We start from the raw sequence: 14,819 nt of genomic DNA on the forward strand, positions 1-14,819 counted from the left end.
GTGTGTATTTGCATGTCAAAGACATTAAAAGGCAATTTCCCCAATATGTTCTTCCCATTGGTTTAATTAATGAGGCTGAATAATTATTGCAATTTCAAACAATTAATATTGATACAAATTGTAAAAATCCCAAACTAAATGAAATAACTTCAATAATAAATTTTAAAAAATCACAACACTCAGACAAATTTGACCACAGACTACTTATAAAAATAGAGGCAATAAAGTGACACTTGTTATAATTAAATTAATTACTTTCACTTTGAAAAAAAAATACTGATTTAATTAAGTATATGAGCACATGAGTACAGTGAATGCAAACACGTCGGCCTCATATTTAATGTTATCCATTTGGTGCCAAAAATGTGCTCCTTATAAGCATATTAAAAGGGGGAATCGGGTTTCAAGGGTGTGTATGGTGCAGACAAAGAAATGTGATCCTTGAGGCTCGAACCAACAACTGCTGCAGCACACGGGCGAATGTGGTACCCAGAACTAATTTACTAATGGATCGGTTTAGTGTTTCAGCACACCAAAAAACGCTGCATGGATCCACTACGGTGCCGGTCTAATCTGAAGGGGGGGGGGGGGGGGGTCGGATAATTCAGGAGCAAACCTACAAAAACATGATGAGGGAGAAAAATAAAAGAGGAAAAGCCTAGATAACTCATCGTGATGTTATTTTTTTTAACGTATGGCCATAATTCAACAGACGTCATTAAAATTAATTTGAAGTGTCAAAGATTTCTTCTTTAAAAAGATACGCACCACCATTTCTCAATTTAATGCGACAGAGTTGCAGTGAGATTGTTTTTGTACTGTACAGCCCTATATATCAAAATGAATCATATCGGGGTCTCTCTTTTTTTTAAGACCGTATAGTAAATTTAATGCGTCAGAGTTGCAACGAAATTTGTTTTGGACTGTACAGCCCTATATATCTAAATGAATGGTGTCAGGGTCTCTTCCTCACCCTCATGCATGCGTACGTGGGCGTGCACACACACATCGGTGGTCTATAGGCCGTTTGGCAGGTTGTGGTTTGCCTTATAAAAGACGTGCTTACTGGTACACCAAACCTAACCATCATAGGAACTTATTAAATTATATCACCTCATAAAATAAACGGCCTCGGTAATTATTAGACTGTGAAAGGTGGTGCAGATACAACAATCTGTATGTAATTAAGGGTGGTGGGCGTTTACTGCGAAGGCCTCAACACAGGCACACACACAGAAAAAAACACCAACAATAATTTAGGATTCCTCTACGCTCCCTTATAAACAAATATATCTTGCCGATTTAATTTGCTTATTTGGTACATATTTTTGCACGACAAAAATAAATAAATAAATAAATTAATTAATTAAGGTTTCCCTTTGCTCGCGTGCCATTAACCCCGACTCTAAATAATATCTACATAGTCGAGGCACGTTAATACGGCCTTTAAGAGGTCTGTAATAATTGATTAGTGTTGAGGAGCTGCTGTGGGGGCGGGAGGTGGAGGTGGAGGTGGAGGCGCGCTCCTATTTCAGCCCCTGACGCGTTGCCTCTGGGGAGGAAACGGAGCTGCAAAGTCAGTGCTGCTCTGCTGTACAGGGGTGCAGGGCAGACGCAGAGCCAATCACCGGAACGCACTGGGCTCCCTTTAAGCCTGACATATCTCCTCGAGGAACAAATTGTCCCGACAATCAACATCCCAAATCTACCGGAGAGTGAAGGGAGTGCGGCGAGGAGCGGAGATTCAGGAGAGTGGGCAGGCCCAACACGGAAGGATTTGCATCGCGACGAGAAAAGAAGACATACTCGTCAATTTTGAGGGATTTTCTTTTCATCATGTCGATTTTACCGTCTTTCGGCTTCACCCAGGAGCAAGTGGCGTGCGTGTGCGAGGTGCTGCAGCAGGGAGGCAACCTGGAGCGTCTCGGTCGCTTCTTGTGGTCGCTCCCCGCCTGCGACCACCTCCACAAGAACGAGAGCGTCCTAAAGGCGAAAGCGGTGGTGGCCTTCCACCGGGGAAACTTCCGGGAGCTCTACAAGATCTTGGAGAGCAACCAATTCTCCGCACACAACCACCCGAAGCTGCAGCAGCTTTGGCTCAAGGCGCACTACGTGGAGGCGGAGAAGCTGCGCGGTCGGCCGCTCGGCGCCGTGGGGAAGTACCGGGTGAGGAGGAAATTCCCACTGCCGCGCACGATATGGGACGGCGAGGAGACGAGCTACTGCTTTAAAGAGAAGTCCAGGGGGGTCTTGCGGGAGTGGTACACGCACAATCCGTATCCGTCCCCGCGGGAGAAGAGGGAGCTGGCCGAGGCCACGGGACTGACCACTACGCAGGTCAGCAACTGGTTCAAAAACAGACGGCAGAGGGACAGAGCTGCGGAGGCGAAGGAAAGGTATTCCAACCACGTCCAATTGATTGTCAATATTTTTTTAAAAGGGCAATGATTACAAAATAAGCAAACACACACATCGGCATTTTCCCCCAACATGTATATTTTCAGATTTCATTTTGTTTACCTTAATTTTTTTTTTTCAAATGAAAACACCGATTGTTCAATACGGATTGTTAGTGTAGAAAATGCCAATGAAAAATTCCAAAATGCATCATTTGACGCCATGCTGTCGTGTCATTTCTCCCATGCAGGGAGAACAGCGAAAACAACAACGCAGGCGGCAACAAACAGAACCAGCTGTCTCCACTGGACGGAGGAAAGTCGCTCATGTCCAGCTCGGAGGACGAATTTTCTCCCCCTCAGAGCCCCGATCAGAACTCTGCGCTTTTGCTCCAGGGCAACATGGTCCACCCCGGGGCCTCCGCGTACGCCATGCCCGGCCTGGGGGCCCCACAGCCGGTGCACGGCATGCACGGACACCCGCACCAGCTGCAGGACTCCTTGTTGGGACCCCTAACCTCCAGCCTTGTGGATTTGGGCTCTTAAAGACGCTATTTTATTTGACGAAGAAAAAATACAGAAGAGGACTGATGAGTGTATCAGATTGATGTATGAAATAACACTATTGTAGCCTATACCTTATTATATAGACGGACCTGTCGTTAAATTTGAGTCAAATTTAAATTTCCTTTATGCGCTTAATCTGTATATTGCCCCGACAGGAGGTTTTTATTATCTCATGCACATGAAAACCCAAACAAGACCTAAAACCCTTAACAAAACACTTATGTGGACTACTCATTTTCTTAATTTATATTTTGTTAAAATAATTGTAGTCAGGCCCTGCCATTAGTTTCAAATAAAAGTAAAATTAATGCATTTGTCTGGCCTCATTCAACAGTCGTTTATATTTGTGGATTTAATCAACAAAACAAAACAAAACAAAATAAAACAAAATAAAACAAAACAAAACAAAACGTGATCGTTTTGACGTTAATTTGCGCGTATTATTCTAAAAGCACCGAGTCATCATCACCGCAAGTTAACTGTTGCACAAATCAAAAAGACTGAAATGTCGTCACACGTTTGGATGATTATAAATCTAAATAAAGGTATTACGTCGTGCTACTGAGAACAGTTGCTAATGCAAACACGAGTCATAAACCAAAACCAATGCCAATTCATTTTTTGTTTTGGGTGAGTTTTTTTTTCTGCAGGGGGCAACTTCGTTATTTTCTTGCTGCCGTGTTTTTTTCGCTTTCTATTGACTTTGTCTTGTCGGTTCCGAACCATGGGAAAGACTCTTCACTCAGCCTTTATAGAACGGCAATTTTGAGACCTAAATAGCAAACATCCTGTTGAAGAAAGGGAAAACCTAAATACAGGTCAAGTTCACTGGCTGATGAAATAAATACAAAGTACCAACTAATACGAGATGTATATTAGTATTATTTAAATAACAAAACTGGCTAAAACATTACAAATGTAATACTATTAATAATACAATTAATATATTCTTTCTTTATTTATCATTGGGGGTGATCAGGTTATCAGATGGAGCCTGAATATAAAGAAGACATGTCACCCCCCCAACCCTCCCACACACTCATGTCAGGGTAAATTGTTTTGAGCAGAGAGCACTGAGGATTTCCTGCAGCATAATCTGAAACAGTTGCTGTTAGCATTACTGCCTGATTGCAAAGATTGCGGGGCTGCAGGGACGCAGCACCCAGCATCATTTTGGGGGCGACTGGGTGTGCGCCTCCAGTTATTTTACATCAGCACATCGCTCTATAATGTTCCTTACAACCCCTGAAAGACTAATCGCCGCATGCAGATTCTTACGTGTTCGACTGGTATGCAGTTTTTTTTCCGCACCACTGTCTTTGCTAAAATGAGAAAGTCAATGCTGTCAAATATGTTCAATCACAAGTGAGAAAAAACAATCTAACACTAAATGCGTAATGGGAAAATGTGACTAATCGTAGAAGCGGAGTTAAACGTTGCAAAGCACCACCAAGGTGAGACATTCCATTACTATTTAAAAAAATAAATAAAAATAAAAAAAATCAACATTGAGATTGTAAATGTTGACAATAACTAAGCGAGTGTTGGCGTAAAAAGGGCAGTAGATGTTCCGGCTTCGATTACACTCTGACCTTCCCTGAACTCACCCTCATGATCTTATTACATCTAAAATATTCAACAAATTAGTGCTCGGTGCTGTTCAAAGTCTTAGCAGAGGACCGTGACGCATGATTGGGCACAAACATGTTTTGGTGAGTGTCAGGTGAAGAAGAAGAAGTGTTTGGTATAAATGACATAGCCGATGCAGTGTTTTCCAACCAAGACAAATATCACACCTGAGAAAAATCTGTCAGGATAGCACCAAACAAAATGGATCCACAGGCCAAAATTTACCTTCTGTCATTTAATGAAAGATTTTTTGCCCGTCACGATACATTGCTGGCATAGATAGACGAACAAAGACACATTATTTGGACATAAATAATAATTTTCAGTCTAATTTAGTGAAACAGGATCAATTCCATTGTTCTAAAACAGTGGAAAAACAATAAGGGCACTTAATTATAACTCAAAATGAGTGAGAGTAGGAGCTGCATATTATAAAGAGGTGACTCACATCTGTTGACGGCAGCATTATGTTGACTGCAACGGTTTATACAAGTTGCATTGTGTGGTTGAATGCAACCCCAACATGAACATAAACAACGCATGGCACTCAGTAGAGGTCAGCAGAGAGCCGAGCTCCTGGTGATCCGATCATTCAGAGCACAGCATGTGGCTCTGCTTCTTGGCACAGGAGCGTGGCTAAATATTCACAAATTAACAAACAGGTGATCACAAAGCCACCGACGTGACTCCTCATACCTGTTAATCTAATGGCAACATGTCCAGAACGGCAGAGACACAGCCAGGATTAAACAGGCTCTGCGGGCCACATGACAGTGAGAGGCCATCAGTCACCTTCAGGATGTGTGAAAGACTAAAATCAATCCAATATGGAAACCCGCATGCTGCTTTTAATCACCCTCAAATCCCTCGTTTCCGTATCGGAGGGAGAAATGTTGCTTTATCAGCCGCTACGTGTCTCTGCACAGAAGGCCTCGTCGGCAAGCAGGCGTTTAATGAAAAAAAAAAAAAAAAAAAAAAAAAAAAAAAGCGCAGGTTGAGCTCGTCGCCGCCAGCATCAACAGCTGCTGATGGCAAACAGGGTCCTAGTCATCAACGGGGCATTTCATTTGTCATGCTTGTAAAGTGGCAGTGGCTCTAAATCAACAGCAGGAAGGGCCTGGACGTGTGCAAATAAACATGGCGAGCATGAGCTTGCGCAGTCGGCCTCACGCTGATGTTTGCACTGGCACCAGTAAGGGTGTGCGTCTGCTCTACGAAACACTTTCTGGGGTGAGCGGCTTCATACGTGGTCTGGCAGAAGGTCGGGTCGCCGTGCCGCACATGGGAGCCGGGTGAGAGACGCTCCCAGGTATCCATAATAATCACGAGGTGGAGGATGGTGGTGAGGAGGGTGATGAAGGCAAGAGGACGTGGGGGGAGTGACGAGGGACAAAAGGATCTTTTCAGGCCTGCCTTCGAGGGGAGGGAAGGGGGGAGTCGAGAGAGATTTTCTTACCAATGATGCATGGATCTGACAATGTTCTTGCTTGGCCCAAAGGCACATGCAGGCTCGCTACGTGTGTGTGCGTGTGCGTGTGTGAGAGAAAAATCAAGAGAGAGAAAGTGCAAGGATATGTTTACACGACAAAAACGGAATGTTTTCTCTTTTGTGGTTGAAACATTTTTTTGTACGGAGAACATTGATAAAACTATCATAGTTCACACAGACATGCAAAAAAAAAACCCAAAGAAAAACACTTTAAGGTGCAATGTCCAATAGTTGGAAAAACAGTACGCTGCTGAAGAAAGTATCCAATGTATTTGTGATGTTTGAAGTATTGCAACACTGTTGGACACAACAATGTGGTGAATGTCCCTTCGCTGGAGTTCGAAGCGTTGACGATTTAACAGCATTATGCCCTGCTATTACACTTTTAACTGTGATGTTCAAGTTCCAGGTCAACCTACACTTAAGGGGAAAGTCAACCCCAAAAGACTCTTTCCAATAAATTCTTTTATGCGCCTTCAATAGTCCAAACATGAAATTCTGATTAGTATTGTGTTTGTAAAATACAAGTTAAGCAGCAAAATGCATCAGTTTTTATTTATCTCAGGGGGAAGCCATTTTGTCACTGTTGTCAACTGAAAGTGACATCACAGTTGCTCAGGTAACGACCAATCACGGCTCACCTGTTTTCGGAAGCTAAAGCAGAAGTGACAAAATGGCCGCCCCCTGAGGTGAACAAAAACGGTCACCATGTTTCGACTAGTGTGCCTATGTAGACCATATCCTTGTTGTGTTTTGGGGTTGACTTCCCCTTTAAGACTCATACGCGCATCCTCCATCTTTAAAAACTACTGGACAACTACTGCCACTACCGACAATGCTGTCGTTTCCAAAAACTTCCAATTCAAGGCCTGTTTGCTCAAAAGCATGCAAAACACTGTTGTCATTTCAAGTTTTTATGCTTTCAGTCAAATACGATCTTGTGCACAAGGACTCTAAAAGCCTAGAATGACCAATCAGACGTCGAGAAGCATAGAGGCCTCGGATTTTGCTGTCAGATTGATGAAGTGAACACCATCGTAACATCGGATCCCGTCGGGAAGAAGTATGGTGACCGTTTCAGCAAGTTGAATTTGCTTCGTAAGTCGCGACATTTGGTCACTCTGATTGGATGTTAGCTAGCGAATGAGCGCATGGGGCAAGACAGGAAGTGGCGAGATACAGTAAGTGATGTAAAGCCTTGAGAATTTCGCCTGGGTCCATGTCGTGCAAATTAAGGCAGATGGGCAGACGGGCAACTTAAACATATCCACGGACCTCCTGATTGCCAGACACACAGAAGAGACACATGTTGCTTTTTTTAGTCGGATTGTTGTTAGCATTAGTATTCTGAGTTCAAGGGTGGCTGGAATGCTAAAGACACCTAAAAGCACCAACTCTGATGTTAAGCGTGAGTCGTGGTGGATCTTCATCTGTCTCCATCGCAGCAGCTTCCAAACTGGCCAACTTCACGTAAGACGGACTTGCATTAAACACGTTCAAGCAAATAATGAAAAATAAAACTCAGAATTACGCTGAATGTGTATTACTGGGATTCGTGAGTGCTGTGTCCTTGTTTCTCTTCAACAACACAGTCCAATCTTGAGGTAAGGGAGACAATGACACCCAACCTGTGTTACTTTCAGTCAATTTAGTAATTTCTGTCTCATCTGAGTTGCAATTTGAGACAACACCGAATAAAACATGCACATATGATCCCCCCCACCTGAAAAAAAGGAATTACTCTAATGAGGCTGCATTGGGTTTGAAAATCACAAGAAAAGGAAACCGCTCTTCCAAGAGGAAGTTACTACTTGACTGAGCTGAAAGAATTATTCATCTCCGTCTCCCGGCTGGCTGAGTGATCGCTAAGCCAGAATTGAGGCACAAAAAAAGAACAGGGATTGGATGAGAAGTCGACTCAGCAAAGAAAGGATCCCTGATTATTAGGCTGTTAAATGTGTGTTGTATGTCAGATGCAGGCGAGCAGCATATACATTACAAGGTGACAGGTGAAACATTTTCTAATACCTTACAAGGACAAGATAGGACACATGAGTAATGTTTAAAAAAAGAGGACAAGAAAAAAAAATGTGCCCGGGAGGCTCCAGGTCATATATCAAATCTGACTAGATCCAAAAATCCAGTTTTGGCGGAGGAGAATCAGATATCCATGTGACTTTGGAACAAGAGGAGAAAAATGATATCTGCATTTTGTTTTATGGACTTTGGAAGAGTTTTTTTTCCCTTCAAATTCTTAGCGCTGGATGACAAATACGGTCCTAATGGTGTTGCACCCTTTGAAACCAAAGCTGCCAACCTAGAGACATTCCTTTCCTGAGAAATCTATCGAAGTATATCGACGCATATCTATATCTATCTGTATCTGAGCCGCTTCTCCTCATAATTGACGCGGGCATGCTGGGGCCTGTCTTCGCCTGAGCGGAGCACCAGCCAATTCCAGGGCACACAAAGACGAACAACCACTCGCGCTCACACTCACACCTTGGGCCAATTTAGAGTGTCCCCATAACCTACCATGCATGTCTTTGGAATGTGGGAGGAAAGCGGCATACCAGGAGAAAACCCAAACAGGCACGGGGAGAACATGCAAACTCCATATAGGAACGCCGGAGCCGGAATCGAACACTGCGCATCTGTATTGTGAGGCGGATGTGTTAACCAGTCGTCCACCGTGCCAGCTTTTCCCAGTATTGCGTTTTTCTGCACGGAGATGTCAGATGATGTTCCCGGTATCTGCTGGAGCCATCCACCCAGTTTTGAGGTAACCGACCAACAGAGCCTGATCACTACTGGCACCACTGTTGCCTTTAGCATAAATATTTTCTCTTTCTTCAGTCCTTGGCATATGTCCAGGTGATGTGTTAATGATTGTTACATCTGTCATGACTGCTGTCTTTTGATGTTTATCCACGGCCACTATGCCAAGCTGGAAGTCCCACAGGATTTTTGCGTGGTTGTTCTCATCCATCTTCAGAGATGTCTGCCATCTTGACACAAAGACCTCTATTCCATATTTGGTGCAGATGTTTCAGTCGACAAGCATGATTTATTTTCAAATTAAAGCATTTTCAAGGACCAAAATAGAAACAAATGATTTAAAAGGTCACAATAAGATACTCCTCACCAATTCGTGGTCATTTGGCGTATTCCCTGAAGTACAATTATCAATGGTGGACCCATCAGAAAACTTTCGGCATTCACCAGCGGTGGACGTGGAAGTGCGTCATTGTCATCATCAGTCCTTTCAGGCTGGCCCAGTCCGTTTCTCGGTCTCTCTGTCATTGTTTAACTCCTTCTGCATCTTGTCCCCAAACCGGCCTCATCTTTGATTTTCAAGTTCATGGCCGTCAGGTGGAGGGCCAGAAATCGCTTCCATCTGCAATTATTCCGTCTATGTTTCAAAGTCACAGTCAATCACAAGTCCTCCAGCGAAAATAGGATTCAGTCAGTGACGGAGCCATGGACAATCTGTTGGTACTGTTGGACAGATGAGAATTCTGACACTGGCAGATATGAATCTATCAACACCAGCAGAAATTGGGATGAGCCTCAAATTTGTTTTTTTTGTTTTTTAAACATCTCGAACCCCGCATGTTCTGGTCATAATGAGGTTGCGTTCAGAGATTTGCCTAACAAATTACGGACTATGCCTAACAGTTGGCAGCTCTGTACAACTAACTTCCAAGTTGATTAAGCTACTTAACCAACCAAAGGTTGTCAAGCTTTGTCATGGGATTCACGAAAGTTCAACAAATATAGTCAGCAATGGAAGCAAAATACCAGAAGGAGGATTCCAGGAAGGAAAAATAATTTACCAAAAAAGCTACTGAATATACATCAAACCACAAGAAGGTCCATTGGGTTTACTATCACATGATAGGAATTATATCTCAATATGATCAATAATTAATCACTGTTACCACTCCAAAGCTTTTCTGAAAGAGTCCACCAGACACTGCTTCTGACTCTAGGGTGTGTTTGGGGAGGGGAAGAGGTAGGAGACGCACGAAGAAAAAGGGGTATAGGATAATGAAATCTACCTCACACTCCCGAGGGACATCACCTCACCCATCATGGGGCTTGCAAATAGTTGAAGGAACCCCCCCCCCCACCACCACTACCTCAACATACCGGCCAAGCCCAAACAACATCACTGCCGCTCTATCTTCCTTCACAACCCTGCAGCTATGTCCACTTATTTGTCTGCCAAAGTTGGAGTGACAGCACCCTGAATCTGAGCTGCCATCTCCCTCCCTTTGCCCTTCATCTTTGTACTGCGGGGCCGGATAAAATACCCTTCTTGGTTCCATGCTGAAAAAAAAAAAGAAAAACATTCAGGAAATGAAAGTTGTAATACGATCCTCTGTGTGCCAAACGTCTCCCCGAGCAGGGACAAAAGGCCAGCAGAGAAAAGCTGCTGGGCCAATTTTAGTTAGCGCATGATAGAAGAGCAGGGAGGCTGGTGGTGAAAGGTAAACAGAGGGAGAGAAAGATGGACGTAAAGGAGACGAACGCAAGAGAAGCCACAGACTTCAAGCTAGGAATTAGTAAGGATGAGATTGCTTGCCCAAATAGCGAGGGAAGGGAGGAGGTGAAGGTTGCCGATGCGATGAACTCTTCCTTGCGCCGAGTCGCATGCAAGAAGTAAAATAAACGCACTCATTCCTCTACAGTGTGTTTTCCAGCAGGCCTCTCCGGGGAAGAGCCCTTTATGATTCCGCAACCTACAGTCATGCTCCACATCTTGTTATGCAGGATGGAGAAAACGGAGAGATGTTTGATGTCCAACCAACCGGCTTGCTTTAAACACACACACACTGTACAGTATGAATGATGCAGCCATCTGGGGCCAACAGACGAAATACTACACTGCGCTTTTCACTATTACTCGACCTGCCCAACATACAGCAACAGTAAATCCTACACTGGAAAAAAACACAACTTTGACAACATTTTAAGTTGGGTAATTCAACAAAATGTTTTAAGTTTTGCTGTTGTAAAAATCAAATGTCCAGCCTTTCACAAAAAAGAAATAAGAGTTTACAGAATTAATTGTTCCTTCTATTGTTCCTCAATTTAAAGATATAAGTAAAAATAAATCAGCAAATTGTTTTGGATTAAACAATGCATGCGCTGACTGAATTATTACATTACATTATTACTGTTTTAGCATCCCCAAAAGGTTTGTTTGTCATATCGACCATGCACCAAACAAACCATCAAACCAACCCATCGTCCTACTCTTCAAACTGCTGGGTTAAAAGTAAGCAAAATTGTGTGAAATAACTAACCCAGCGCTGGATACAAACGCAAACGAGCTAAGGCTGAGTTATTTACACCCAGCCCATATAAATTGAGGCATTGACTTGACAAGTTGGTCACGATTTTGATCCACCAATGGGTATAAAATGAAACTACCCATACTGACAAAACTACCAAGAAATGGGTTACGAGTTATGGCGGTTAAAAATAACACAAATTGTAATACCAACTTTTGCTAAGAAATACCACCCCGCCCCCTGTCAGACGTCACCACAGGAAGTCACTTGTGTGATATTTTTGGCATCATTTTTACATTGGATGCCCTTCCCAATGCAACCCACCCATTTTCCATGAGTGGGCCATCCACCAGACGAGGATTTGATTCCCTGTCCCTATGTCCAAAGTCAGCAGTGTTACTCACTGATGCAACGAGTAACCGCAAAGGTTTTCCATGAATATTAAGATAAATTTCCTTCAGCTTCAGTACACAAAACTACAAAATGGAGACCTCGTCAGTGTGCACAAATTCAATCTGATGGCTCAAAAGTAACCCAAGCTTCTGAAAATCCAGTCCCCCATTTTTAGTGTACCGTGCCTGCACCTTACAGCTACCACTCAACCACCAATTACCTACAAATCTCCAAACACCCCCACAAATGGACTGACCTTATTTCGACAACTGCCAAACACACCTAATGACCTGCTAACCAACACATCTAATTACTGTACTTTGCTTCCTACCCTCCCACCCACCAATCCGACCAAAAAATACTGACAAGGCATACAATGTGCCTCCAATGGCCCATTTCATGCACGTGTAATTTGCCCCACATGTGGCTGATAATTTATCACGCGCCGCAGCACCAAATCAGCAAAATAGGTGTCGTCAGTGACGGATTGACATTCCTTCCGTCAGTATTGATTGCGAGAATGACTCATATTGGTCAGAATCCGGCCCAAAAATTGCCGTGTTGAATTGGAGAGACGGCCTTGCCAGGACGGCTGTCAACGGCGCGACATCAAGGCTCTGCCTCTTGCAGGCAAGTATGGCAACGCGCACCAGCTGTCATGGTGTCTCGACAAATAGGTTCCACAAGTTTTCATACGATTGCATTAACACAACTCGTGTAACTAAAAACGTGTTTGGATGCAAGTTTTCTAGAAAAAACATATTTCTGCGTCTGACCACCGGAGGTACACTTTAATGGACTCACTTGAGTCCACGCAGCAGATCGGCATGCGTAAAGTACGTAACTGAAAGTTCGCTTGTGGATGAGGTCAAATTGGCCGCAGAGAAGGGGCCACTTGGACAGCGTTGGACCCCAGACCGTTCGTCTGTATATCTAATTTGTTACTTGTTTCTACGCCTGCCCATTAAAATACAATATATCTTTACGTGAAACCAGTGACGTCATTGATTAATTCAACTCAATTTTCATTACATATAGTTGACTACAAAAATCCCCTCCCAACTAATACGCCTCCTTACGTTGCGTTCTATAGCTTAGCAGAAAACCAACGTTATGCAACACACATACCAACATGTTAACCAACACAATCTATGTCGCTTACCTTGCTTCCTTCCTTCCTACGTACGTACCAACCAACTAAGCCTACCAAAGACCTTTCTACCTACCTATGTACGTATTACCTAAAACACCTAATACCATGCCGCTCATCACGCCAACATGTCTTGGTAGATATCCCTAGATATCCCTTTTCCATTTTTACTAAATGGCTGCCTACGGCTCTTGTTCCTACCTATTAATTTTCAAACTCTTTTCTGTCAAACGTCTACAAATTCCACTAACCTTTATGTGATAACAATAAGGCAGAAAAAAAAAACACATTTCTGACCGTTGAGTTGATCACATACAAGTAAAGCACACAGACCAGTACAAAGCACCTACTTTTTGTCATCTTGATTTTGACATCTTGAAGCAAAGACATCTGAGCTGACAGCCCGAGTGTCTGCTTCAGCCTCTCTGTCTCGGAGTTTGGCAGGTTTATAACTCTGACCCCAGACCATGACTGAGAAGGGCTCAAGGTGCTGAACTTCAATTTGGCAACAGCTGCAGAAACTAGAGACCAGAGAGTTATAAATATAGACCATTAAAATCGAAACTGGTGCCCTTGGTCTCTGCCTTGACACTTTCTCGCATATGTACATTCACACCCTGTACTGTATAATGTGTCCACTCGTTCACACTCAGACAAAAATTCACTTTACATTGTGTGTATCCGAGAGTCAAACATCTTTTGGCTCTTTAAGTTCATACGGGAGAAGAACCAAGCTACCAGTGAAGACGCCCACTACAAATGATAACGACATATAATTATGAAAAATGAAAATTGTAGGCATGTTGTTTGTACATTGTGTTCTCGTGTTGGAACATATATTTAATTAAAACGTGACGTGAGCGGCTTTCACCGACTAAACCTGTGAAACAGGACTGACAGCTGTTCAACCCGCAGCTGCAGACTTTTCATTTGTGGATCTTGAGCGCCCCTCTGTGGCCAAATTGGTCCAACGGATGGATTTTACGCTCTAAAAACAGTAAGATCAAAAATAACACCATTTGGATCAAAAAGGGATTCATTTGGATTAAAAACAAACATACAGAAAGTTGAGACAAATGTCCAAGAAGTAGGTCAGTGCCATTTTGACCCAAATTTAACCCAACTGTTTTTAGAGTGTACTTTATTGAATGAGTGTGTCATTAAACAGTTACGTAACAGAGTATTGTTATAACAGTACATCCGAGCCTTAAAAGATCAAATTAACAGGTTTGATCTACTTAAGTCCTGCTTTGTTTGACTTAAATTAGTGTCATGCCTGAGCAATTTAAGTTATTTAAGTACTTTTTTCAATTTGACTTTTATGCGCAAATGAATTTTAATTGAGTCATTAAGTAAAGGTTATTTCTTTCCTTACATCAAAGCACAGGGTTAATGGTCACACTGTGCATGATGTTACTTAATATGACTTATAATCATTTAAATGTATATTCTTTTGGAATGAAACTGCTTCGTTGTTTCTGATGAACACTTGGGACAAATGTATTTTAATGTTGCTCATAAAGGTGGTAGTTTTTGTACATAGTATGTCATGTATGAAGTTTGACAAGCACAGTTGTAATATTAAAATAAATTGGCATTACATGGCATCCATGTTGTTTTTTTGTGATTAAGGGGAATGGAGAAAGTTGTGTAATTTTTTTGTGTGTTTTGTAAGGGTTTTTTTTCCCCAATTATTTTTGGCGAAATAAAATTAACATCAATCTCAAATATTACATCAAGCTCTGAAAGCTAATTAAACTTGTGAGGGACCATAGATGTAGTGAAATAAAATGCCCACCAGGGGACGCCACGGACACGTTGTATAAGAAGGACTCAGGAAAAACCCACAAATTAACACAACTATATGTTAGAAATCTTAGAAATTATTTTTTCTG

At 42.6% G+C, this 14,819-nt stretch overlaps 1 protein-coding gene across 1 annotated transcript; it reads left to right on the forward strand.

Moving 5' to 3' along the window:
* Window positions 1-1,568: 1,568 nt before the first annotated feature.
* On the forward strand, window positions 1,569-3,275 carry LOC148343249 (homeobox protein six1b). The gene is made up of 2 exons (XM_088303825.1): window positions 1,569-2,396; window positions 2,648-3,275. Exons 1-2 carry the CDS (start codon window positions 1,837-1,839, stop codon window positions 2,940-2,942), a joined length of 855 nt encoding a protein of 284 aa, XP_088159951.1. The 5' UTR covers window positions 1,569-1,836; the 3' UTR covers window positions 2,943-3,275.
* The last annotated feature ends 11,544 nt before the right edge of the window (window positions 3,276-14,819 follow it).

Source organism: Idiotropiscis lumnitzeri, chromosome 1 (assembly GCF_059441095.1).
Source record: "Idiotropiscis lumnitzeri isolate Australia: NSW breed Sydney's pygmy pipehorse chromosome 1, RoL_Ilum_1.0, whole genome shotgun sequence".
In the NCBI taxonomy this organism is placed as follows: domain Eukaryota; kingdom Metazoa; phylum Chordata; class Actinopteri; order Syngnathiformes; family Syngnathidae; genus Idiotropiscis; species Idiotropiscis lumnitzeri.